General features: G+C 43.7%; 1 protein-coding gene across 3 annotated transcripts in view; it reads right to left on the minus strand.

Moving 5' to 3' along the window:
• LOC118103598 (interleukin-1 receptor accessory protein-like 1) overlaps positions 1-27,107 on the minus strand; it is a 260,882-nt gene that overhangs the window by 16,524 nt on the left and 217,251 nt on the right. For all 3 annotated transcript variants that reach the window (XM_035150687.2, XM_035150688.2, XM_035150686.2), the window contains 2 exons: positions 12,115-12,247; positions 1,876-2,021 (listed from right to left, as the gene is read on the minus strand). In XM_035150687.2, coding sequence (XP_035006578.1) covers positions 1,876-2,021; positions 12,115-12,247 — 279 coding nt within the window. The remainder of the gene's footprint in view (positions 1-1,875; positions 2,022-12,114; positions 12,248-27,107) is intronic.

Below are 27,107 nucleotides of genomic sequence, written 5' to 3' on the forward strand. Positions count from 1 at the left end.
AAATCGGGGGTGGTCAGCCTTCATTGGCTGACTAATGGACAACAGTGCGAGGCACGCCTGGCTCACACATAAACATGGATGGAGAGGACTCGCGTGCATCATCATCCATCACCGGCGCCCATTTAACCTCGTCGGAGTGCGCGGTGCCCATCCCACTGCAGCGGCCATCAGGCTGACAGCTCCCATGATAAAGGATGATGTTCTGGTGGGGCTAACGAGCGCGGCCCGGCACCGCATCATCGTGCCTGTCCGGGCGATGACCTTCAGGAGAACTCTCTGACGGACAAACACGAGTGCAAACAAACTGAGGTCAACATGAACACAGGTTTCACTGTCGAGCCTCTGACTTCCTCCTCTTGTTCCCGCAGCCCGGGAACTGACCTGCATTCGTTTTCTTTTCTAAAAGAGGTGCTGCGGCTAACAAGCACTTGGAGGAGCCGGCTCCAAGCAACTCTACTTCATCGTCGCTGTCCTCTCCACCTCCACTCTGCCCTACCGCCTCACATATCTGGACAGAATAACAAGCCAGCTGCTCCTCAAGCAGCAGAGATCACAGTGGAGGAGGCCAATTCTTCTCTGCCTGGCATCCGTATTGTAGCACCGCCGCAGTGGGACGGATTAAGACAAATTAGCTCCTGACGAATAGAGGGCCGGATTTGATGGAGCCACTTGGCATCGGGGCGATTCATCACCCCTTTCTCTCCCTCTATTTCTGCATCTCTGTCAAAGGAGGGGGATGAAAAGAGAGAGGGAAGGCGGGGTAGGGGTTTGATGGTAAAATAAAAGAGAGGGGAGCAGCAGGGAGAAAAGTGATGGCTCAAACTGCTACATGCTTTTTACTAGCTGCTGTTGTTAGCTGAAGATATGTCGCCATGGCGAGAAAGTTCAAATTACAACTTTGCAACAACATAAGTTGCAGGAGTGTAAGTAAGGACGCCTCTCCATATTTAAATACACACAAGTGGGAGACATATTCTGATTGATGCTGCGCAGCTCAGTGTCTGCATGTGTGTGTGCCTGCATGGGACAGAAAGCAGCAAAGACGTTCTCACGCTGAGACGACCACATTAGCTCGCAGTGTCGTGCGCTATTTTCACAGCTTCAAGAGACAAACGAGGATCTAGCCTCGGCTGCACCGCACAACAAATGCAGCAAATAAAAACACGGAAACTGGTCCATAGACCCACAATCCTGTGAAGACCGGGCTCAACTTCTCTGGTGCATTCAGAGCTCCGTCTATGCAGCATAAACCCCTTTAATGCAGCAAATGGAGGGGAACTAGGCTGCCATCAAAGCTGGATCCAAAGCTGCAAGCTTAAAAGAGAGGAAAAAGATCTACTATGTAAATGTATTCAACACTGACATCTTTAATGCTACAGAGACCCCCTCTAGCCTCGCTGAAAAAAAAAAAAAATAGCACTTATGTAACCATGGTGAAAAGTGTGCATCTCGATTTAAAATCATCTCGGAGTCAACTTTTCAAACTGCTGAAGGGAAATCAAGAGGAAAAACGTTTAAATGAATAAAAAGACAAAGGAGGAGAAGGCAACAATGGCCAGCGACGAAAGATGAGTGAGAGGTCGGCGGTGAAAGGACGATGAGAGCGTGTGTGTGTGTGTGTGTGTGAGTGTGTGTGCACAGAAGTGAATGAATAGGCTTTTCTGGACCATCTACAATACAGTTCCATTTTTTCCTGGTGCCCCAAAGCGAGAAACAAATGGCCACTTCTCAGAATCCCTCAACTAGAGATTCACTGACTGTCAGCGTGAAGGTCTGTGGAATAAAAACGCTGTAAACATGCCATCATTAAATATCAGAGCTTTTACATCCATCTCCTGTATTCACGTGCTGTGTGTGTGTGCACGCTCGCCTCACCTTTCTTGGCGAGCTGGATGTTGGCTTGTCTCCGTCCGTTGCCGTTCTCCACGTAGCAGGAGTAGTTGCCGAAGTCGCCCTCCTCCAGAGAGTCGATGGTCAGAGAGATGGAGACCTCCTGCTCCCCGAGGTGCTCCCGGATTATCCTGCAGGGGGCGGCACAGAGCAAAGCAAAGGGGATTCACATGGATGTTTTTGGCTTTGGACAAACTAAAATTAGGTAATGTGCACTTGCAAATTAAGACGAAAATATAACATTTTTAACGAGTTGCATTTAGAAATTTGCTTAATTGCAATTATTCACATTGCATACATTATTTGGGCAATTTATTTTACATAAAAAATAGAATAAAATGACAGTGGATGTAGAAAGCAAGTAGTTGTCATCTCAACAGAAGGTTTTAACGTCTTTCAGCTCATTGTTTTGGTTTTTAATGCCGTAAAATCTGTTGGTTCACATTAACACTTTCATTAACATCATTTCCAGCAGGAGCATATATATAGCATATATATACGTGGCTGTTTATGATGATAAAGTTAAACTCACTCTAGGGCAGCACAATGACAGGAAAATATTGGATTGGACCAATATTGGACCATTGGATATGGTGGCAAATGGCTACCTACTATAATATTCAGCAGACACAAAGCAATGACACCATGTCTGAATCCAACTGCTAAATGTACAATATTTGGTCTCCGCGTTCTGACCTCCATGAGAAATGGTGTCGCTGCTGCTGGTGTTGTGAGTGGGTTTGTCACGATGAAAACTAATCGCTAAGCTTTAATTAAAATGGGAGACAATCAGACACCATCCATATCAAAATGATGAACAACTAAGCTGAAAATCATCCGCTAAAAAGTGACAAAAATGCTCTTAACCTGATTTGCCTCCTTAAAAGCCAGATTGTTAATGTTCGTTGCAGCTTCGGTCATTATACCTGAGAGAGTGAAAGTTAAAGTAATTGCCGGCTCCAACTGAATAGAAATAGAATAAAAAAAGCCTTAATTTTCATTGTAGAAGAGAAAACAGGAGCCCGAAATTAAATTAGAAAGTGCTACTGCTGACACCTTCAAATAATTACCTGCTCCCTTCTTTTCCCGTCCATCCATATACATGCAGAAATTGTTTAAACAGTTTTGGAACAATCTGATTTAGACCTAAATGCAGACTGATGTAGTAATCATCTGTTTTTACGAGTCAAGGTTTGGTAAAACGTCGGCTATGAGCTGTTTGATCAAATTTGAACGGCGACATGACTTCAAACATTTGTCCAAACGGGGAGTCCGGCCGCCTCATTACTGACTGTGAGGTGTGAATCAAAGCAGCTTCTGACTGTCTCTGTTGTCAGACGTCTGACGGGGACGAGGGCGAAAAAAAACAAAACACAGAACAGAAAAAAAACAGAGATAACATGAGCTAAGGTTGAGTTTGTAATTGTGGAGTCCAAATGTTATATTTACTGGGATAATTGTAATGAGTTAGTGCAATTTGGTGAGGATTGATCGAGACTGTTGGGCCATTCTAGTTTTTTGATTTGATTTGTAGTAAGCTCTGTTTAATCTTTTTCTATTCTTATCTTATATTTTTCTTTGCCCTCTTGCTGAGCTGACCTGTTCTTGTTGCACTGTTGACCCTGTGTTCACTTACATATGTGATTCTTTGTAGCAAAAATGAAAACTATGGAAATAGTAACTCCAGATTGGAGGCAGTCAAGAGTTTGCCCAAAGGAAATTTGAGTTTCATAATTCATGACCTTGGAATTATAAACAGTTTTTTACTGGTTTTACTTCACACCATTATATTGCACCTTTACACTTTTCACATCATAAATATGCTGATAAGGATATCAGTTTAATTCTGAGCTTTTTCCGTGGCAATTTTTCAGCTGTAACGTTTTGGTTCATCAGTGAAACAAAAGCAGGTTTCGTGAACAAAGGTAGGAGGCGACAGTCCGTAACTGACAAGATGGCAGCATCACGAGTCATGACAGGATGAAGAATACTCCTTTGTCGACTCGCCGAGGCTCTTGATGTCTACTGCTTGTGACATGTTGGTACGAGGATAATAGTGTGACTGTCATGATGCACTGCAGCGCTGACCTATCACAGGATATTTTGCCACGAGGGTTAGAGAGACAGAAACAGGCTTTTTTTGATGTTTTTGTCGAGCAGAATTCTAAAGGCTCGAAGCCCCTGCTCTGACTATTTGTTCGTGACACTTAGATGCATATTTTCCCATCACTTGGCAGGGTGTTGTGTTCATTAGCAGGAAGTCGGATTTTACCAGGCTCCTCTTCATTATCAGTATCTTCCTCATTTATATGAGGGGGGGAGAACAGCATCGTGCCGCAGCTGCCTGCCTGCGATGAGAGGCACAGGCGGCGCTAACAAGCCGCCGAGAAGAGATGACACCCAAACCCTGGAAATGTCAAGGTATTCCTTTAACTCCTCTGAACAAACCGGGCACGCTTCAACAAAGTCGTTCTTTACGAGAGGCTGGAGTTTTATCATCTGTGGAGGTAAAGTAAACTTTACGAGATGAGGAAAGAAAAGTCTTAACATGAAAGAAGTGGAGGTGTGGATCAGACGGTAGCTTGGGCCATGTTTTTTTTGTCCAAGTTGATGCTGCGTCCAAGGAAGAGAGAAAACTAACCCGATGGGCGTTCTGTTTTTCGTGTCTGAACCCGACTCAAAATGATAATACTAACTAATTTTGATGCTAAGAATGCTGGGAACACAGTTGGTGTCACTTATAAAAGCTTGGGTTTAGGATTTCATTTATTGATCCCTGAAGGCAAATCTGTGGTGGTTATGCCCGATTTTACAACTACGATCGGAGGTGAGGTGAATCGTCGGCTGTTACAACAGAGTGCAACACTATAAATGTCTCTTCAGGAAGACGTTTATTATGTATTTCACAGTAAGAGTGAACTAGTGCCAAAAATAAAGCACTGAGAGAGAGGGTTACGGTCATGAAAAGGGTGAGTAAGTTGGATTAATGGTCATTGAAAAGGAGTGGGGGTATCTAACATCTGACCAGTAGTTCTGATGGGGTATTGTAGCCCCTTTATAGTGTGGCTTAATTATAGGATAATCATTTCTAGCAAGGAGGAAATGGCCTCTGTGATGAAGCTTTTCATGCATTTGAGCGTTTCCTACGGCAAGGTAGAAAATAGAAAATACTACAAATGAGCGAATGGCGAAATAAACCAACTCGTACTCGGGTAAAGCCTCTGTGAAAAACTCAACAACAGTAAAAGTGAAGGTTAACAGAGCCTCCTGCTGCACTGCCGCACAAAAGGCAGGAGTGACATGATGTGATATGCAGATGATCTTTTCAGGTTACAAAAGCTGTAGCGGTTTCAAACCTGTGTTTAATGATGCATGGGGCTAATAGTGTGAAAAGGTGCGAGTGCCACTTGGGCATTCATGTGCCGCGTGCTGCAGGGCATCTGAATATGAAAGCTCACCTAATGCCTGTTGATCAATGAGCGGACTAAACAAAGCAGACTGAAATGCAGCGGGGAGATAAAGACAAACTACAATACGTGCCTTGTTGCCATGGCGAAATACCACGCTCGCAATGAAATTTCTTTTATCGACCGCGCACAATGAAGAACCATTAGAGGTAATCATTTTGTAGCTACATGGACTAGTTGCTTTATAAAAACAAATTATGAAGGAGTACTTTTTAAGCTGAGGGGGCCTAAAGGTTACTTCATGTGTGAGAGGAGAATTAATTTAGCCTTTTTACAGAGATTTCACCCACAACATAGACTGAGCCAAAACACTGTAGGTGATAGCAAAGACAAACATAATGGCTGGTGAAAGTTTGGAGAGGGGGGATATATCTCTTTGTGCGTAAAAAGTGAGGATGCATGTGCGAGAGAGAGATAAACGAGTGTGTTCCTGAAAAAGAGGGGCTATGACGCATGAACACTCCCACACACACGCATCTGGCAGGTGCTGTGCACAGAAGTCGAGGACGGCGCTAAGCTGCCGCTGTGAAGCTGGATGGAAATGAAAGTGCACCAGGAGCATTGATGCTGCAGTGAGGAGACGGTTGCACCACAATGATTCACTGATGCTCAAGGGAACACAGACACACACACACACACAAACACACACACACACTTCAGGATCAACACAAAAAAACATATTTGAGTGTGACTTAAACTACCAAAGATCTAAGATCAATGTATGAATTACTATCTCAGGTATAAAAGTAGAAACTCTTCGTGGGCTGCCTAGACCACGTCCTCCAAAGGATGCAACCTCTGGATTTAGAAACAGCTAACGCGATCTTGTGACTGGCTGCAGTGTGGACGATAAACCCCGCCTCCTCCATGTTAGTGGATGAGACCAAACTAAACAGTCAGCGTCACGTCAAATACATTTTTTACGAGTTATAAGTTATTTGATGCTATAAAAATGGGGTCAAACATCATAATTGAAAGCTGAGACTGACTGACGATTGGTTGTGTGTAGTGACGGGACCGCATGACTACAGCCCCACTCCCGATTGCTACTGCACAGGCTCTGGCTCCAAATGCTGAAGATGGCAGCATTAATATCCCGGATATTTTGATGTTTCAGGTGAATTTTTTGATTCTGGGGGGAAGCAGAGAGGCCTCGTTCATCTATATGTACAGTCTACACAAAGCAGTTGTTGTTTGTTTCCCACAGACCAGGGATCAGGTGAGAATTGCGGTCTGTGGCCGGTTTCATGGAAACAGCAGGAGTGAAAGCAGGCAGCTCCGTGGCTGCGAGGCAGAATACCACAGCATCATTACTCATTTCAAACATGAGCAATCGTCTCAGCCGAGCCTGGAACTTGTATTGAACCAAAATGCGTCCTTTGAATGAGCTGTGGCAGGATCACATGAGCATTGTGATATACTGTACGCGTTGCTAATATTATCTCAGACAGCGTCTCCCGGCAGCCACACTGTGACACCTGAACTTTTGAACTGCAGCAGGTTGTCACGCTTTTGCTTTATTTGAAATCAACTTCCCGCTGCACTTCTCCTGACTCTGCCCCGAAGGCAGATTTGAATTACATCAAAGCAGCATCTATTTAAAAAACAATTGGACATGTATAATTGGAGCTATACAATGACAGATCACCCACGAGACCTCAGCTTGGCATGTTTATGCCACGCTGCTGTGTCACTTTGTAGGAGAAGTGCTCCAGTTTTCAGTTGATGTCTCGCAATCGAAAAATGCAGCCTGGAAAAATATTATAAACTGATGTATGCTCAGGTCGGTCGAAAAAGCATTTCTTCGGACTTTTGGTCTTTTGCTAAGGATTCTGATAACTCTGGTAGAGATGACCCACTGGACGCCCCGCACCCTACAAGAGAACCTATTTGGTATGGTGGACGAGTGGGAGCCCTCTTCATGCACGATCCAGCCCTCGAGGAGCGAGAAAAAAAAAATGTTTGTTTAAAAGAATAGATGTCTGGAGTGTTGTGTTCACCCTGTTGTGACCCTGACCCGCAAGAAAACAGATAAATGGAAAACGAGCATGCTGAGAATTCCGCGCGCTTGTCAAGGTAAAGGTCAGCCGTTATGTGGTAAAGCTGTGGAAGACGGCCGATAGAGTGGAGTGAGAGAGGCTATAGGTACATCTGTTTCTTCCCTTATAACATCTGGCACGGGAAATGACGGCCATTTTACAGTTTTAGCTTTTAAAAAATGGCTTAGTAGATTTGTTGCGGAGGGTGTAAAACGTTTTATACCACTTGTATAAAGGATTATGAAGGTACGACCAGCAACAGGTAGCTTAGCTTGGATGAAAGACTGGAAAAGGGGAAAAAAAGCTGCTTCTCTCCTTCCAAATCATACACTGTATGAAAAGATGAACAACGCGTTCCTCCCACTATCCACAAATTAAAACATTCCAGACATGAATGCTGGCATTTTGCGCATTTGGAGCCAGAATCTGTGCAATATAGGGATCAGGGAGGGGGCAGGCATATTGAGGTCTGCCAAAAAAAGGGCTTGACCAATCCTGAGTTAGTCTCAGCTATACACAATGATGTTTCAGCTGTTTTATGGCATCAACTTATAAATACCAAACGTATGGGATAAATTTGCATTTGAACAAACATCAGGGTGATGAGAAATACCTAAAATGACAGAATATCTCTTTAAGACACATTTATTCGAAATGCACTTTTTGTTTGGTCCATGCCCCACCCATTACCTTGGAGGAGATAGGACTTATACTGCAGCCAGACACCAGGAGGTGATCAAAACACTTCACGGTCGTTGAATCAAAGCCACAAAAACAACAGGATCTCATCAAAATCTCACAAAAAGCCTCCCATAGTCTCCCTCTTCTCCAAAGAGTTTCTCCATTCAACCACTAAATCTCAAATGACTAAGCATATTTTCTCCATGAATATATCTTTAGGAGCATTAATTAAATTTTACAGTGTAGCTGCTGCTTAAAAGGGGCCTGCATGCCCTTGCACCAGGGACAGGAAGTTCTTAAACTTGAGCAGCACGGCCTTTATGTCTGCATTTCGTGCTGCGACTTCACCTCCGAGATCTATGAAGTCTTGCTCCGCAGCCACAAATTTTTTTATATCAACTCGGAATCTCAGCGGTGAAACATTGTGCCAAAAGCTCCATTTCATGTATTACAGGCGGCCCTTCTGGGAATACTCCTGTGTGATTAATTTCCATTTCAAAGCTAAAAGCTCATGGAATGATGTCAGGGAGTGGGTTTGAAGTGGTGCACATTCGAATGGGAGCTAAATAATTAAATAAAACAAATAGAAACACACAGAGGGAGACGATATCACGTGGAGGCACACAACAGAAACAGTGCACGTATTGTGGCCCTCTTCCCTTCTGCCCCTGCACACACACAAACACAGTTCTCAATGCAGCTCAGGGTCACGGTTTTGATCTCTTGGCTTGTTGTCTCATTTGACTATCATATAAAAGGCAGGGTTTCCAACCGCACTCCTCAGCGCTCTTCCTTCGTTACTACACCACAACACGCCTCCACCACCCCTCGAAATCCTCCAGGCTCTAATTGGCCTGGTGTCCTTCATAACGGAGCGTGGTGCTGGGCGCGGGATGGATCGTGCTAGCAGGCTAACAGAGACATCTCGAAATGCCAGGTCACAGGCTGGGCCACTAACTCTCCCCACGGCCTTGTCATGCTGCTTACTGTTAACCTTTTCATTTGATTCCATTTGTCCACAACAGGGATTTTCTCGTCGTGTGTGAAAGAGTCGAGCAATGCGGGACATGAGAGACGTGCGCGGACAAACAATGAACCAATGAATTACTTTAAAATAACTAAACAGCAAACAAATGGTGGTAAGCCGTCCCTGAGAGTGTGACACATATTCCCCCTACAGTTATCAGGACATCGCATATGTTGTAATAATGTTATAATTACACAAAATCTGAGGAAAACCTGACATTTCTAATAATCCACAGTCAATATGTGGAATGTTGTAGCCCTACTTTTGGGGGACCCTTCGTTATGCATGTGGCATTTTGGTGGAACAAATTTACATATTAAAGAGGCCGACGTTATGAAAAGGATTCGTGTTTGGTACCTTGGCCAAGTTTGTTTCTTTCTCTGACTTTCAGCAGGATTATGCAAAAACTACAAAAGGAAGAACTCATTAAAATTTGCAGATCTGCACAAAGGGGCAGAATTTGTTCACTTTTGTACATTTTACATTTTTTCGATATCCCTTGATCTTGATGAAAATTCATAAGAAATATTAAGGGAGCTTTAATTTGATGTGGATGCAAATAAAAATCTGGATCTAGTGAATGTGGTTTAAACACTGAGTGCCAATATTGTTTTTTAAATATAATTCTCCGCTGGTTAAACTCAAGATGTCTCTTCTACTTATCACCTGACAGCTGAAGAGAACATTTTGTTATTTTTCATTAGACCTGAATGCCATGTGCTGCTCAGCTATTACTCCCTCCACTTATATGTCAAGTGCCTGCACCGCCCATTTACATATTGTACGTGATAAAGAATGCATAGGTGTCTGCATTATTGAACAGACACATACAGCATTCATGAATATCATTTTAATGGTGGGTCAGTGGTGTGAAGGTTCTGTTTATTCTTCAGTTTGTTGATGTGTGGTCGCACAAGTAAATGGATTTAAAAAGATGTCTCCTATCGTCAGCTCCTGTGCTGCTTTTTATGATTGTGCTGGATTACATTTTGTGAGGATATATATATAATGTAATTTCTGCATTGTAGGTTTTAAACGTAACGAGTCACACATACATTTATTGTAAATAGAAATAAGTGACCAAAGCACTTAGAGCTGTCCATGGTTCTGAAAACAGCAGACAGCCTGGAGCACTGCATTTCCATCCATCTATATGTCTCTCTGTCATCTTTCTATCTATGCACTATTCTTTCTTTTTATCTATTTTTCTATCTATCTATCTATCTATCTATCTATCTATCTATCTATCTATCTATTATCTATCTATCTATGCATCATTCTTTTCTTTCTATCTACTTTTCTATCTATTGTTCATTCTATTTAATGTTCCTTCTTTCTATTCTACCCTCCGCCCCTCCCTTACTTCATCCCTTCCTTCATGTGAAGTATTTGGGGATTGAGCGGTTACTGTACAAATAAGTGCCGGTCGAGCTGGAGAATGACCTCCGATAATATCATCAGCGACATCATCAACGAATAAAGCGATTACCGTGGTAACAGCGGTTCACAGTTTCAGCTTTAAAACAAATGGGAGATTTTCCCGACCACACTCCCACAGCAGACTCTACTCTTCCTCTGGTCCCCAGTGAAACTCCTGTGAAGTTTGAACTCAATGTCGGACAAGAGCTTGTTGAGGAAATGAAGAGATTTGTCCGTCTAACGAGTGGAGAAGGAACCAGAGGCCACGCTCCAGCTTGATGGGCACCGACCTCTATGAATTATTTTATGTTTGCACAGACAGAGTCTCACCCAATAATTTTAAACTGTAAACTTGCACTTGCTGTTACCAGGGTAACCATGTCTAAAACACAACCACAGCTTGAAGGTTGCTGCACTAGTCCTGCAGAAGAAACCCAGAAATCCCTGCTTCGTCAAATTCTACACTGCACTTCCCCGGATCCTCGGCAAAGTTACGGATGAGTGGTTGTGGAGAAACATAAATAGAGAGATGTTTAACGACAGTAGGTGACGAAATTAGAGCTGGGGTAATCAACATAATTGATTACGACAAGTGTGCGTCCCAAAGACGGTCGTGCCCCGTCATTGAATGGATCCCCTGGAAGAGAAGCCGCACAGGATCATCTAAAGTGTGGGAGTATTTGAGACGGAGACCAAAGCTCTGCAAATTGGAAATGGCTTATCACAGCGGCACAACAGCGATGCATGGTACTTGAAGCAAAAGCATCCTGGAGCGCTTTGTTTAAGACGCAGCAAGACAGCACTGTGTTTACTCTTTATCCCCAGCCAGGCATGATATATTAGGATTACATTTTAGGATTACTGACAGGCACCAGGAACGAGTCATTTATACTCTGATTCGGCTGTTTTATATTTTGTTTTGGTTTCATTAACCTAAACCGAGTTGTTCCAGATTTTTATATTTTTATTTCACATGGTAAATGGTTTTGTATTTATAAAGCGCTTTTCTAGTCTTGATGACCACTCAAAGCTCTTTGCAGTACACTTACATTCACCCATTCACACACACATTCATACAGTGCATCTATTAGCAGCACCTTTTTGTTCTATGAGGGGTAATTCGGGGTTCAGCATCTTGCCCAAGGACACTTCGGCATGCAGATGGGGAAGACTGGGGATCGAATTGCCGACCTTCAGGTTGGAGGACGACCACTCTACACCTCAGCCGCCCATGCAAAAACTTAATGTTACTCAAGAAATTATTTATATATAAATCTATTTATTAGTTTATAGTTGAGTTCTTCAGTAAGAGTAAAGGTTTCTATAACATGCATTGAGATTATATTAATCTACACTGAATAAAAGCTAAATGCAGTAAAATACAACAGGCCTGAAATCAAAGAGTTTCAAAATAATAACAACAATTTTAAGATTTAATTGAATTTTAATTGTTGATTTATTCTAAAGATAATTTTGGAGGCTGTAATTTGTGATGCTGTTCAACTGTACTACTTTTTACTGAGGTGTCCTTGATATTTCATCAAACTTATTTCATATGTCATAACCATCAAATTCAAACTCAAAATCGTACTTGATGTCACCCTCCTGAACGCGCTCCTCGTCCAGATCCTCGATAAACTTCTCCCCCTTCATCCAGTAGATGAGCGGGCTGACGTCTCCGCTGTATCCGAAGAACGCGCGGCACGTCAGGTTGACTGGACTTCCTGCGAGAGACAAGGGACAAGACATGAGGAAACGCCCACATGAATCAGCACATCTGCAGATAAGCTATAGTTTGTTTGTACTTTGGCTGCTTTTTGATGACCTAGTCCACATTTCAAAACAAGACACATTAAAAACACAGACATATTTGATTCCTTGACACAAAATGCAAACTTCTATTTGCTCCTCGGGCTTGCTTATAAAGAAATCAAGCAACACCCTTGTTTTTCCTCCATCTCAGAGCCAGGTATTGTAACAGGTGTACAGCCAGCAGCAGAACACATATGCCAGAACAACAAAAGATTGCAATGTCTGTACTCTTTCCATGTGCCCCTCCACAGGAAACAATCGCCGGCCCCTAACACAGAGCACTTCCATTTATTAAACCCCTTCTTTCTCCTTTCAAAACTCCCTAACAGCCTCCTTGATTCCACCAATTCAGATGGCGTCTCTCGGGCTCCAGAGGTGCCATCTCAAACCATCCCAGAGCCTTTCCGCTTTCCCCGCTGGCCTCTCAAACTTTTTAAACGCTCTCTTGAACCCTCTTACGCGGCAACTTCACAACACTTCTGTGCTTCCGTGAAAGCTCTCGTACTCCTCAGCAGCCTCTGTCCGACCCCACTCGCAAACTTCAATCGCCGGGTTTTTCCGCAGGAATGGGAGATTCACAAAACACAAGTAGGGCAGACCCTCCAAGTTTTTCGCACTATGAATCAATTCATTTGTAAAACTCACAGTTCACGCTTAATTCTTCCTGTTGCGTGCACATGAAGCAGGAGTTCACATAACACATTATCCTCTTGTGACCGCGAGGTTACGTCACTTGCACGCGTGGGTCTGTTGAACTAGATAAAGTCAACCATCATTTCACAAACTACACATATGCTACAACAACGTTTTCCATGCTTATGCAATGAGAGGATAAAGGGTGTTTAGGCTTTGTGCCAGCAGAGGTCAATGCTGTATTTCAAAACATATATAACAAATGGGTGTGACTGCCTTATCCCTGAACCTCTGCACCTACACCTATGCTGTCTTATATACAATAGATAGGACACAGAGACTTAAACATAGGATTCACATCATATACGCTCATCTGGTTTCATTATGTTTCTCCAAATAGATTCCTTCCTGTTTTTCATTGAATTTGCCCGATGTCCAAACTGTTAATCCATTTGAAACACGCGTTTTGTGTGTAGCTAAAGCAGGGGCACTGTTGAAGACGGAAAAGCTGAAGAGAAAGAAAAAAGCAGTGCAATGTTCCTGTAAGCGCTAAGAAGCTGCAGCAAAAAATGTATATCAACAGACCAACCCCCTGCCTCCACATCAGCAGGAGTCTGTCTCTCTGCCCGGCTCATTTCGAACAACGCTGTCATATTTTTTCTCTCACTGCCGTCGATTAGAGACATCTCATTCTTTTCCTTACACTTATCACGCACATGCTGCAGCTGGTGCTAAACTCATGAGTGTGCGGCCTGTGCCGCGACAGGCTCAACAGGGGGGGAGAAAAAAAAGAAAAGAAAGAACCACATCATCAAAGCGAGGAGGAATAACTCTGATCCATAAAAAAAGCCACCAACGATCAAGGAGGCCCCGGCGGTTGTGCATCCAGGAAGGCAAAAAGGTTATTCAGCAGCTCTTCATTAGCACTCCTTGCTCATTGGCCCTGTGGCGAGGACTCAGAAGTCTGTGAGATGGGAGATAACTGCGGTGCATAATTGGGTACTTGCTAGTTCAAAGATAATAGGCATTTTATTTTACCAAGGCCTGCTCTAATTTGGCCCTCTAGTGCAGTCTAGTGTGCTCAGATGATAGCGAAAAGCCTTAACGGAGAAAATCAGGTTTGGAGATTCCCCCCCCAAAAAAAGGCCCCAAGTTGGAGGACAGTTTTTGCATTTTGTCTCTCGGCCCCGTCACAGACGCTGTCCACAGCTGAGAGATAAGAGCTGCTTGTGTGTGTGTGGTCAAGGTTGGACTCATGTTGTGGGGACTTACATCTCTTTATACAGACACATTGTGGGGACTCGTCTTTTTTAAAGACACAAAAAGCAAACCCCAACTGTGAGACGCTGTGTGTGTGTGTGTGTTTAGGGGATGCTGACATCTTTCCCGGACCCCCACCTACACACACACATCCACACCAACACACACGTATTGCTATGCGTGCCAATTCCACCAGGGGTCTCTGTGGTGCTACAGAGCAGGAGGGCCGGTGTGCAGGAGGAGCACATGAAACACACACATAAAAAAATAAAAACGCACCATCTTGACAGGTGCAGACAACAATAAACGGAAACATGGATGCTTTTGTGTGCCACCTTTGATGTCAAGAGGCTTCACCCATGGATTCGAAACAGCGTGTTGCACTGTAGCACTGACAGCTCCACTGCTATGATGGCAACCGCCACGGTGCTCGTCTCCAAGACTCATTCCATGGAGCTTTTTGTGCATGTGGCTTCACGTTATTCCCTTAACGACGGCGTGTTCATTTGCGTTGGGTTTACTGCACGTGCGCACGGTTGCATGCGCGGTTTGTGGGGAATTGCACAAACGGCCTTGCAGGGATTAAAAAAACACAGAGAGTCTCACATTCAAATCCCAACCTCTGGTCTTGGTCGTGGGGGTAAAGTGAGTCTTAATGCGATTGTCTCCTCTCCCTTATCTCCCCCACACCTCCGGAGCATCTCTCTCTGTCACTGTGGGCGCAGGACGGAGACGTCGGCAAAGATTCCCGTGGCTAAGCAGACATGAAACGTAACGGAGGGGGCAGAAAACAGGGAGCGACACAGAGTTAGACAGACAGAGCAGGCAGGCGTGCGTTTTTTCTTTTTGCATCTCGGTGCAACTGACAGAGGTAAGAACGAGGGCATACGTGAGTGTCAGTGGTGATGAAAGTGGGGAAAAAAAACAGGAGCTGCACACGTGGGAAAGAACAAACATGGAGAATTGAAAGACTTCCCATGCAGAGTGAACAGAGCATCATATCGCCCTTGTGCACTGCAGATTACATAGATTACAGATCAGTATAACTGCATGCAGTGTGTGCACTGTCCATGTCAAGTTAATCTACCAGCAATTCCAAATCAGATCCAAAACAATCCAGCTCTCAAGTAGGAAAGCCTTTCTTTTTTCTTTTTTTTTGCTTTTAAACAGCCTTGAATAAATTAAGCCCTGCAGCCAGGAGGGGAAACTTCAGAGAGGAAACAGGTTTTTTATTTTGGAAGGGCCATTTGCGATCTAAAAAAACGTGCACATATATCGCTTTCTGTTAAATGGTTTTGGTGAGACGTGGGGAGCTGTCAATTAAAGACAAATAACGCTGGGCAGGAACAGCACACTTTACGAATTACTGATATCCTGCAAGCAAGTTGGAGTTTTCTGAAAGTGTCTTTTATACCATATTGATGTTAATGGCGGCCAATGGCTGCCTGGAACATTGTGTGGGAGGAACACAAATACAAATATTTGCTAAACACTCTTAAGATTCAAAATGAATTCTTAACAATGGCATCACAAGGTCCATTTAGAAGTAGTTCTGTGTATTCCTAGATATTTTCTATTTGAATGTTAATACCTGTTAAAATACATTATAGGAGTTGTTCTTGTTCTTAAATGCACTGGAATCAGATCCAGGTATAGGAATTGTATCTGAAGGAAAAAAATGGTGTCGGAACATTTCTACCATCTTCAATCAGTTTAGGTTTAAAATGCATTCATCTTAAAATAGGCCAATATCTGAATGAATTAGAAAAAAACACACTGCTTTTCACACCTGTATTAGAGGTCAGATGCTGAGAGTACTTCAGCTGTTTCTCCTTTAATATATTTTTTATCACACATTCAATATTAAAGGTATTTCTTTAAATCAGAAAAAGCTTCTCCTTTTGCTTGTGACAAGATAAACAGCCTCTGCTTCTCAACCACAACCCTAAAAAAATCGTTGCTAAAATGTCAGTTCTAGCATTTCTTCCGACATCTCCTCTTTTCTCCCTCCGTCCAGATGATGTTCTCCCTCCTCTATAATTACTCCTTCCTTTAATACAAGAGTCTGGGCTCTTCATGAAGGGACTTAAAGATTTGCCTTGTGCAATGTGATCAGAAGGATAGCGAGTGACTGATGTGGACGGAGAAATAGCCCAGGAATTGAATCAGGGGAGATAACGTGATTATCGCTGGGGGGTTTCCCAGATTCAACGGGGCAGCGTGAGGCATTTCCTGAAAAAACATCTTACAGTGGGAATGGGCATTATGTCTTTTAACATCCAGGCAGTGAGGGGTTACACCAGCTCTGTAATTGCAGCGGCTGAGTACCCATTCACATTGCGTCGCCAGATGTGGCGGTCTAATCGTCTCTCTGTTCGGCATTCATTTTGTTTTGTTTATTACAGCCCATGCCTCTCCAATCATGAATTTGAAGGCGGCCATTGTCTGTGCTGTGTTCAGTATTCATTTAGCTGCGTCTCCCTCGCGTATGGTCAATCTCTTGTTATTCATACTTGGCATTGCACCTCATTATCGCTAAGCAGCCAAACTGCCGCCGCCGCCGCCATTCCCCTTAATTAATGCAGGTAAAGCAGATATCAAGAGACACAATGCAATGTTTAAACTGCTTTTCCTGGGTTGTATAGCAAGTTAACACATGGCAATCATAACAGGGAAATGCTCAATGATGTGTTGTGAAATTACAATTTTCTTTCCGCTGTGTTACTTTTGCCGGGAACAAGCTGTGTCCGGAAATTAAATAAGGTAGCGCTGTTGAATATTAGAGTGCGGTGGGAAACAAACAGGCTGGGGGTCGGGTGAATAACAAGTCCAGAGTCGAGCCTCGTGGAGTCGAGCGTGACATTTGCAAAGATCAACACCCACTCTTTGCATTGATGTTCTCATAACGTTCGTCGGCACGGAGGCAGCACCTATTGTTGCGGCCCCGATCCGGCCAGAGAATCATTACCACTGTGAAACCTTGTGCTGCTTCTAATCTTGCGTGGAGAAGTCACAGTTGAATTCTCCTAATGAAAAGCTCATTAGACATTAATGAAACACTTACAAGGGCACTTCACAAAACATTAGACAAACGCCACAAAAAAGGTTATAATATGATGGTAGTAATTGCATATTAATCATGAAGCAAATACTAGAATTTATGTGCGTTTGTTTTGCAGTTACTCCTTTTTATTCTCTCCAATGCCACAGCAGAGAGAGTAAAACCCTCCTGAAATCCCTGTGTTCTTGTCCAACCCGATTCTTGGTCTAAAATGCTGAGGCTGCTGTTCACTGAGAATAAAAAAAAAAAAAAAGCTTTCCTCACAGTGAGAAGGCAGGGATTGGATACCAGCAGGGCCTGAGCGCTTGCTGGGCTTTGGTGCAGGGCTGTGCAGGGACTCCTTTTTGGACTTAACCGAGAATAAAGAATCCCAAAGCAGGCTCATGTAGTTTCGCCGCTAATGGAGGGGCCAGAGACGTGGCGTAAATGGAAAAAATGTGGCAAGGAAGGGGGCGAAAGCGGGAAAGAAAGAGATGCATGGCACTAAATGGCAGGTTCCTTGAGACCTTGCTGTGTCACCTTTGAAGCGCACACACACCCCCAACCGTCCCATTTCCTGGCTGAAGCTCCCTGCGGTTAGAAGCTCAGCTTGGGGCCACTTTAGCGAGGCTTTCAATTTGAATTATTTTTTAACTAGTGTCCAGAGGATCTGAGCTCTACCTCTCTACCTCCAGGCCTCCGTGTACTTTCCTGTGCGCCGCATGACTGAAAACCAAATCTACCCGTGTCAAATGGGGGGTGGCTCACAAAGTCCCGGCCTCCATCCAGCCTTGCTTACTTGAATTTGCTTGTTATTGATGAAATGTTATGACTCATGGCACTTGCATGGTCGACTTTTGGGAGCTGCCAAATTGATCAAATGCTGTTTCTACGCCCCGGTCTGGCTCATTCCTGACAAATTACAGCCAGGCTTGTGTTACTCACACCAACACAAGCTAAAACAGGTCAATGGTAATCCAAGTGAAAGAAGACATGAGCATAAACCTCAGTATCTATATTTCAGCTGTCTGAGAGGCAGATCGTCCAGACTATACAACATTATATCATTTAAACTATAAAATATCATGCTGGGCACAATGATTTGTCCAGTGTAGTTTCTCATGATGGAAGATCTATTTTCTGTGAGGCTCAAATTGAAAGACGGCTGTCTAGAATATCATTTTATACAGCACAAACCAATACTACTGTAAAGTATAATGCACTGGTTAGTAAGTTTCCTGGTCCTCTAAACCAGTACCGTAAAGGCTAAAGTTTGTCACTGCATGAAATAGAAAGGCGGACATTTGGGTCCCGACGCCTATTAGTGACCCCTGGTCTACACTACTCAATATTATATTATTCAGACTATGCAATATCCTCCTGGAAATAGCCTGGTCCACTATGATTTCTCAGTTTATCCTGAGGAATTTGTCATGATGGATGACCTACTTTCCAATGTATTATTCACTGAGGCACAGACGGAAAGACAAAATATCTAAAACATCATTTTATATAGCCCGCACCAGTAAACACATGCAGACACAACTGTGACTACACATCTGTGTGTAGTCAATTACCGACTGTCAAATCAAAGAAAGTATATTGCAATTGGTCCATGAGTCTCCTGGGAAACCAGAGCCGTAAAGGTGCTCATCGGTCATAGGTCTGGGACCGGATAGGACGGCTTCTGGGGTCCAGACCTGGATCGTGGTCCACCTATGATTGACATCTAGACTATTCAACATTGTGAATGATTTAGACTTTACAATATCATCCTGGAAATACCCTGGTCCGACAGACACTGGGTGTCAGGAATGGAAATAAGTGTTAGGCACCATGATTTGTCAGCTTATCCAGAACAAGTTCTCATGATGGAAGACCTATTTTCTCACCTATGATTATGTGAGGCACGGATTTACAGCAGTGAAATGAAATAGATTTAAAGTATAGTTGTATATATATAGCCCCAACCAATAAACACGCGAAGACACTTCCATTTGCCATGTAGCACTTTGGCCAAACTCCCTTCTACCACATGCGATTTCACCAGCGCATTGATTGGCGGTACCTCATCGCAGCGGAGTGGCCCCGGTCTCCTAAGCCATGATGAAAAGAATCTAGTCTCTAAATGGTCCAGCGAAGCAAACTCACCAGGTGAGATCAACACAGCTTATTGTGCTCAGTGAGCGAGAGAGGGAACGACACAGGGAGACAGAGAAGTGAGGGGAGAGAGAGAGAGAGTGCTGCTATATCCATACCCTCTCCTGGGGAGTCCGTGTAATGAAAACAGGACACAGCAGAGTGGTTGGGACTGTGGGTGCTTTTCCCAGCGTTTCAGGAGACACTGTGTTGGAAATCTACAGCCGCACGTGAGCCGAATGAACAAAGAAGACCAGGCGCGCGACTTTAACCGAGGCAGCCATGTGAAGGGAATGAGGGGGAACATGGTTTGAAAAGGCAAGGAGTGAGAGCTGCTGTAACTTATCGCCTCAAATCTAGATTCAGAAGGAGGGAGGAGGGTGAGGGCGTGAGTGGGTTTGGAAATCGTTGCATCACTTTTCTCCGGGGGGGAAGTAGAGAGCCGGGTTTGTACATGGTGGGACTGTGGTGCTCAAGTGGTACGAATGCATGTAGTGAGACGTGTGGACATCACACATCACACATCACACGTTCTTCTTAGAAATACAGCACACGTTCCCGATGTGGTCGAAAATGTGTTTTTCCTTCAGGCACTTCGTGTCAGAATTTCAAGTAAGAGAACCGGAATTTTTTCGTACTTAAAGAATTCATGGGGTTAGCTCCACCAAGGATGTTATGTTTTCAGTCCTGTCCATTGGTTGGTTAGTTTGTCAGGAGCCTTACATTCAATTGGATCATGAATTCCATCAACAACTAAATAAGATATTACTAAAATATGCTACTTCTTCAAAGTAGCATATTATATTATATATCTCATTAATCAATTACTTGAAAATGTCCATCATAAGCTAAATGTTTAGCTTAGGAATGTCAAATTCTAACATGCTAACAAAATTGGGAAACATCAGCAACACTATATTCGCTTTCGCATGGCACAGCTCCATTCTCTGTTTCATTGTTTCCTTTTCTCCGCTCATCCCCTTCCTCTCATCCCCTTCCTCTTCCTTCTCTCTCGCGCCTTGCATCACGTGTTATGAGAGCTTGGTATAAACAGGTTTCTATAACGAGAGCCGAGTCCGGACAGGGACAAACAGTGTGACAGAGGAGCCCACGAGGAAAGGGAGACTCTGCAGGAAGGATGCAGAGGGAAAGGTTACCGCTCTGGTGAGAGCAGACATCATCTACACAGCGCCCCGCTGCGCTTCTCCCTGCTCGTCATGTTCACACTGCCTTTGTGTGACGGAGTGTGTGCTGTTCTGGTGCATAGGCAGGATAATTGGAGTCATTTGTACAACCTATGCCGCTGCCCTTCCAGTCTGAATCAACATATGGGAGTGAATTCATTCCTCAAAAGGGTTACGAAGGGATTTTGGGCACAAGTGTCACGCTATTAATCCGGCAGCAGTGTAAAAATTTATAATGTGCATTTGAAAAACTCTACATGTATCCATCTGGATAAATTACCATGACATTGAGTCAAGCGTCTGGGGATGACAAAAGGTCAGCGTGATAGGAAGTATTTGCAGTGAAAAAAGGTGACATGGATTCTCCCAGGGGGCGCTGACACGACTGAGTGAACGGTGTGTTTGCAAAAGAAAGGATTTTAATGGTGTGATGTGAGGAAGGTCATCAGGCCGTGATTGCCGAATGTCAGATCTCCATCTGAGTAAAAATCACAGTCTTGTGAATATCTACACAAATAACCTTTGAGGCATACTCTCCACTGACCATAGGGAAATCACATTTAACGGCAGTCATACAGAACAAACACGTAGACTCCACCGCTAAACCTCGGATTATTCACACGTACATCTCAGTTTGCACCGTGGACAATCAAATTGATTTGCTCGTTCTCACCCATGACTCTTTTCTGCAGTGTCTTTTCCCTATTAAGCCCTCTGGTGGTTTGACCAGCGGCCCAGTGGTGCAGTGGTTAGCACTGTCGCTTCACAGCAAGAGTTCGCATGCCCCCCACCCCTCACTCTGACTTCCAGAGACAGGCAGATAGGGCTTAGGTTGATTGGAGACTGTAGGACCGTAGGAGTGAATGTGAAAGTAAATGATTGTTTGTCTCTACTGTCCGGAACATTCAGGTGAGGGGTCGTCTGGGCAGAACGGGACGTATAAATTCCTGAGGAACTTCTTTCCAAGTTGATGCCGGCGTCCTCTACGTGTCTTTTATATCCTGAGATATTTGTCTTCTTCCACTTTCACTACTTCATCAACACATCCAGTTGCTGTGAAATGTCCTGCTGTATTCTCACTTTGACAGTTTACCAGGCGGCTGGCATAGAAAGTTCCAGAAAATATCTGCAGCAACTGACTTTGCATTCTCCGAAACTGTTCAGGAAGATGTTCGGACTTCACTGCATATCTGCAAGAAGGCTACATGCTGTCCCTGCCATAAACTGGCGACCTGTCCAGGCTGGAAACCGCCTCTCCCCCAATATCTGCCGGGATCGGATCCTGCTGCAAGAAGTGGACGGCGGCGTCACAGACAGGATGTGAACTACATCAACAAATAGCAGATTTTTTGAAGGATGAAATTCGCATTCGTGTTTCATAAGACATTACGTACGGATATGAACCCTGGGTTTTGATGAGAGAAAGAAAGAGCGCTGCACTGAGCCTGCCGCGACTCCATTTAATTTAAAGTTTTTCCTTTATCAGGACAGACATCTCTGTAATCCAAAGCTGCCTCCTCTCTGATCCTCTGTGCCAGACTGAGAATACACCAACCAGGCTGCTGCAGCTGAGAATCTGCGGCGTCCCCCTGTGTGAAGTTTGTTTTCACCACTATCCAGCCGTCGCTTTATCGTCCCCGTGCTCACTTCATCTAAAAGGTGACATTTGACGCGACGTGCGGCAGCGCGGTTTGGGAACTCTTTGGCGTTTTACAGCAGGTGTGCGCTGAATTGAGCAAATCAGGTAAGAAACAGCACGTCGTGAAACTGCTGGGCACTTAAAAACCTTTGCCATCCACTTAATTAAAAACAATACGATAAATTACAAGCAATGCTATCAAGAGTTGGGAGGGAGGGAGAAGAGGAAGTAACTGGAGGCAAGATAAATTATGACCTTATGTCGGAAAACATTTTAAAAGGGGGGGATATCATGGTGTGTGCATAAATTCAAGAGTGCAAGTGCTGATCTATCAATCATGCGCTGTTCCCTGAATGCAGCAGCGGTGGGGGGGCGTAGAACCAGCATACAGCCATATTTCATGCTATACTTCATGCTGTAAATACCACAAAAATGGAAATTTGTGCATGTATGTACAATTTGTAACATATGAGGTCTGACTCAGTGGAATAATAAAAGCACTGATGTCTGGTGACCTTTAGTGTCACAAGATATGAGAAGCAGAATGACCGCAGTGTGAAAAACAGCAGGAAATACATGTTTTTTTTTCTTTTCCCAACTCTTATCACTGTCTGCAGCCCCAGCATTTCACCAGCAGTACACACTGACAAATACCTTTTATAATCTGTAAACCAGCAGGCCCATTAGGAGCTTTTGGGCTTATTCACTTCATGTCGGACCAGTAGCTTCTCTACTGTAGAGACTTAGGCAGCGCTCCCAAATCCAGCCGTGTGATCAGTGATAATCCACCAAATATCTCAAATACTGTATCTGCGTGATTTCCAATCATATTAGAAATGCTCTCATACACAAGATGCTCCATTCAAGCTCATATGAGCAGTTCAGCTGAGGCATTGAGGGCAAAATAAAAGGAGTGAAAAAGAATTATATTCATATATATATAAAAAGAAGGAGTTTTTAGAAGCGGCGCATGAAGTCTATTTACTCAATTTAAGGGAAACTAATGAGTTTTTCACATAGGGGTCAGTTTACAAGGAAATATCGGAAGCAACTTACTTGGACATGTGCACTTCTGAAAGCAATACCAATACTATACTCACTATATGGCTTAATTTGTGGAGCGCAAACATGATGAAAACTCTTGTTTTCCTCATAAAACATGGCAGCATTCCTCAATACCTCATACATTTGTGATGAAGATAATCTTTGCCCAAGTACAACACAGCATGCAGTTTGGAAATCTAAGTACTACTACAGGTTAGCTGTCAGAGGAACTTAAGTTTGATACTTAGCCCTGAAAACGCAAGGATCCAGGAGAAAATGAGGTCAGTGCAGTGTTTCATGGGTATTAAGAAAAAAAGTTTGTGTTTGTGTGTGTGTGTGTGTGTGTGTGTGTGTGTGTGTGTGTGTGTGTGTGTGTGTGTGTGTGTGTGTGTGTGTGTGTGTGTGTGTGTGTGTGTGTGTGTGTGTGTGTGTGTGTGTGTGTGTGTGTGTGTGTGTGAGAGAACCGGGAATGCTGAATCCGTGGGACGATGAGAGTGATGGAGCGTTTACATGATCACATTACTCTGTTATTTGTCTATCCTGACGGCCATCCTTGTGCAACTTGTGTGTGTGTGTGTGTGTGTGTGTGTGTGTGTGTGTGTGTGTGTGTGTGTGTGTGTGTGTGTGTGTGTGTGTGTGTGTGTGTGTGTGTGCGACAGAGGGGGGTTGGCGGCGCACACCGGCAGCATACTGATTAGTTCCCAGCATGCACCGATCAAATTACACTACCTACTCTCTCCCTCTCTCTTTTTTTTTTTGCCTCCGCTCTTCGCTTGTCTCTCAGTCAATCTCGCCGGTCGCCCCTCCTTCGCTCTGCCTCTCGCTCTGCAGATAAACAACCTGCTATTTCACTGAGTGATGCCTCTGACTGAACGCTGCCACAGTATTTGAATCCCTGATGACCTGCCTCGCCTCGTCAAGGAGAGCTATCAGCTGAAGCTTTAAATATGTCCCTTGTCAGACCTATAAATGCTTAAATATACACTTTAGTCCACATGTACTTGATACTCCCCCGCCCACCAGAAACTGATTTACTGCAAACCGGTATATCTATCATCTGTTTATATCAGGTGCTAAGGTTAAACAGACTTTATTCATGTGGAAATGTATGGATCAAATGTTAAATTAAATAAAAAATACTATTACAGTTAATCAACGGCCCTGACATGATGAAACACCGGGAAACATGCTCTCGTTATTTCTGGGTGCCACTCAGGTATTTTCCTTCCATCTCGCTGATAACAATGAAGCACCATAGCTGTTTTTTATTGCACTATGTCCTCTTGTCATTTTTAAATTTAGGATCATAATGCAGGATTTCAAACGGCTGGAAACGGGCCCCTGCAGCAGTGTAAGACCCTCCTCTCTGCCTGAGGCTGCAGGTTTACATATATGATTCACGTCACTTAGACAAATTGACTCAGATCCTCGAGTTATAAATCAAAACTTTGAGAGAGTGGAGTAAAAAGTGCTAAACAGGGAGATGAGGTGATGAGACGCAGCCGAGCGAAGGTGTGAGGCAGCACTAGATTGAGCTAAATGCTAATATAAAGCTAATATAGAGAATTATAGGCACAGCTTAGCCATTTGACAAATATTCATACAGAGTTAGGAAAAACTCTCTTACTATAATTTACACAAATTAATTCTCTTGTATTCATTTTTATTGACTTATTTATTTCATAGTTCATTGTATTTGTTGCATTTTATTCTATTGTTGTATATTGACTGTATTGCGAAGCACCTTGTATTTCAACTTTAATCATAAATTTGAGTTGATTTGAATGCCACTGAGGCAATTCTAAGGAAAACTGCAAATTTGAATGATGTGACAGTTTATCATATTTATTCTTATCGGTTTCTCATTTTATTGATGCATTTCATTATTTGGTTGTGTCATTGTCAATTCCTACAGCTCTTCACTTTAGATTGTTAGTGTCACCCTGTTGTAACAGATGAAGCCAAGTGCTGCTTCTAAATGCAACGTAAATCTGTACCTCTCCACCACTGAAAAAAAAAAGGTTCCCCTGAATTGAGTTCATGGAAGAATGAACAAAATCTCCCATCCATCCACTAATGTTTGGGACATTGTAGTTTTAACTAAAGTGGACTGACAAAAGATAAGAGGAGGAGGGACAGAGCAAGAGAGAGACCGATGAAAAGAAAGAAATATATATAAAGGGACAGAAACATTCAGAGTGCAAGAAGAAAGAGAATCCATAAAACATAGATTAAGCCTTCGAAACTGGTCTAACACAAAATCTCTACCGTCCGTTGTATTAACTCTGACATGCAGAGTGGAGGAGCCAGTCCGCTCCTGCACCGTAACCTGGAAGCTTGTGTGGAATTGGCACAGATGGTTGAAATGCTGCGGTGAATGCCGATTGACTCGGCGCTGGGTTTAGGTCAAACGCTTTCCAGAGGTGAGGCGCAGGGGGGTCGATTGACCCCGGGGTCGGCGGAGTGGAGACAGAGATGAGGTGGAGTGCAGACGCACGAGGAAAGTAAGTGGGCTCAGCTGTTTCTCGTGGCCTGACTGTGGAGATTTTGAGAAATGGAGCGAGATGGAAAGATTATGGGTCAACTCTGGGTTTAATTGCATTTGGGCTGCAACGAATCATCATTTACTAAACTCTCGATAGTTGATTAAGGCCCTGTCTACACTGATGCAGATATTTTTGGAATGGAATTTCAATCTGGACAAGAACACAGAAATGACTACAAATGCTCAAACGAGAATTCCGGGCCAGTAGGTGGTGATGAAGTCTTTATCAACGCTGTGGACGAGGCAGACGTCTGCGAATGGTGGCGACGCTAAATTTAGCTGCAACTTGTAATTAGACCAAACGTGGAGAAACCGCCATTTCCGTTCTTGTTTCTGGTGCATGGTCGTTACACAAAACTGCAAACACACTCTCTAATGTGTTTGTTAAAAAATCTCTGTGATGAGAGGCTCATGCTAAATAAGTGTGGACAGGGCGTACGAATGAAATAAAGCACGGAAAACAGCTAGTCCTCACACTTATGAAGCTGTAACTGGAAAACATTCAGCAATTTAACTTTATTTTTTACCGTACTCATTAAAAGTTATTATATTTCTTTCAGTATAGTGTTAGTACAAAGCACATGACTGTAGATACAAATAAAATCCTCCCAATATCCCAATGCTTAAACTCAAATAAAAAAAAATTATGAAGATGACAATAAAAACAAACATTCTGTAACAGCACTGTTACTTGTCGACAGGATTCAAACCTTTAACGATACCAAAAGAACAACGGGCACGGTGACACCCTGAGCTGCATTGCCGTACGGCCGAGTGGGGGGGGGGGTTAATCTGAGGCTGGGTAGCGAGGCAGTAATGCCAGGGCTCATGGGGAATTACTAGGGAGATTTGGAGGAAATCTGCTGGCAGCAATTTCCCTGTCGCTTTTATTAGCCTAGATGTGCAATTTGCTGCTGGCTGCTTCAATATGACAGGCTGCGTCTTGCTTGTTTTCCCCCCCCCGCCCCTTCCCTTCCACCACACACAGGCACACACACACACACACACACACACACGCACGCACGCACGCACGCACGCACGCACGCACGCACGCAGCGCACGCACGCACGCACGCACGCACGCACGCACACACAAGCTAAGTGGTGAATTATTTACTGGGATGCACACGGGAAGAAACTGTGTGTTTGTTATGTAATACATTAATGTGATACTGCCCCACAGGACAATTCCTCATTTGAGCAAAGGTCTCAGGTCGTCTGCTGGGATTAAGCGTCTTGCTCAAGGGTACGTAAGTCGTGTGGTCACAAAAAAAAACTAAAACGGTTTC

The sequence above is a fragment of the Hippoglossus stenolepis genome, chromosome 24 (genome assembly GCF_022539355.2).
Source record: "Hippoglossus stenolepis isolate QCI-W04-F060 chromosome 24, HSTE1.2, whole genome shotgun sequence".
Lineage (NCBI taxonomy): Eukaryota > Metazoa > Chordata > Actinopteri > Pleuronectiformes > Pleuronectidae > Hippoglossus > Hippoglossus stenolepis.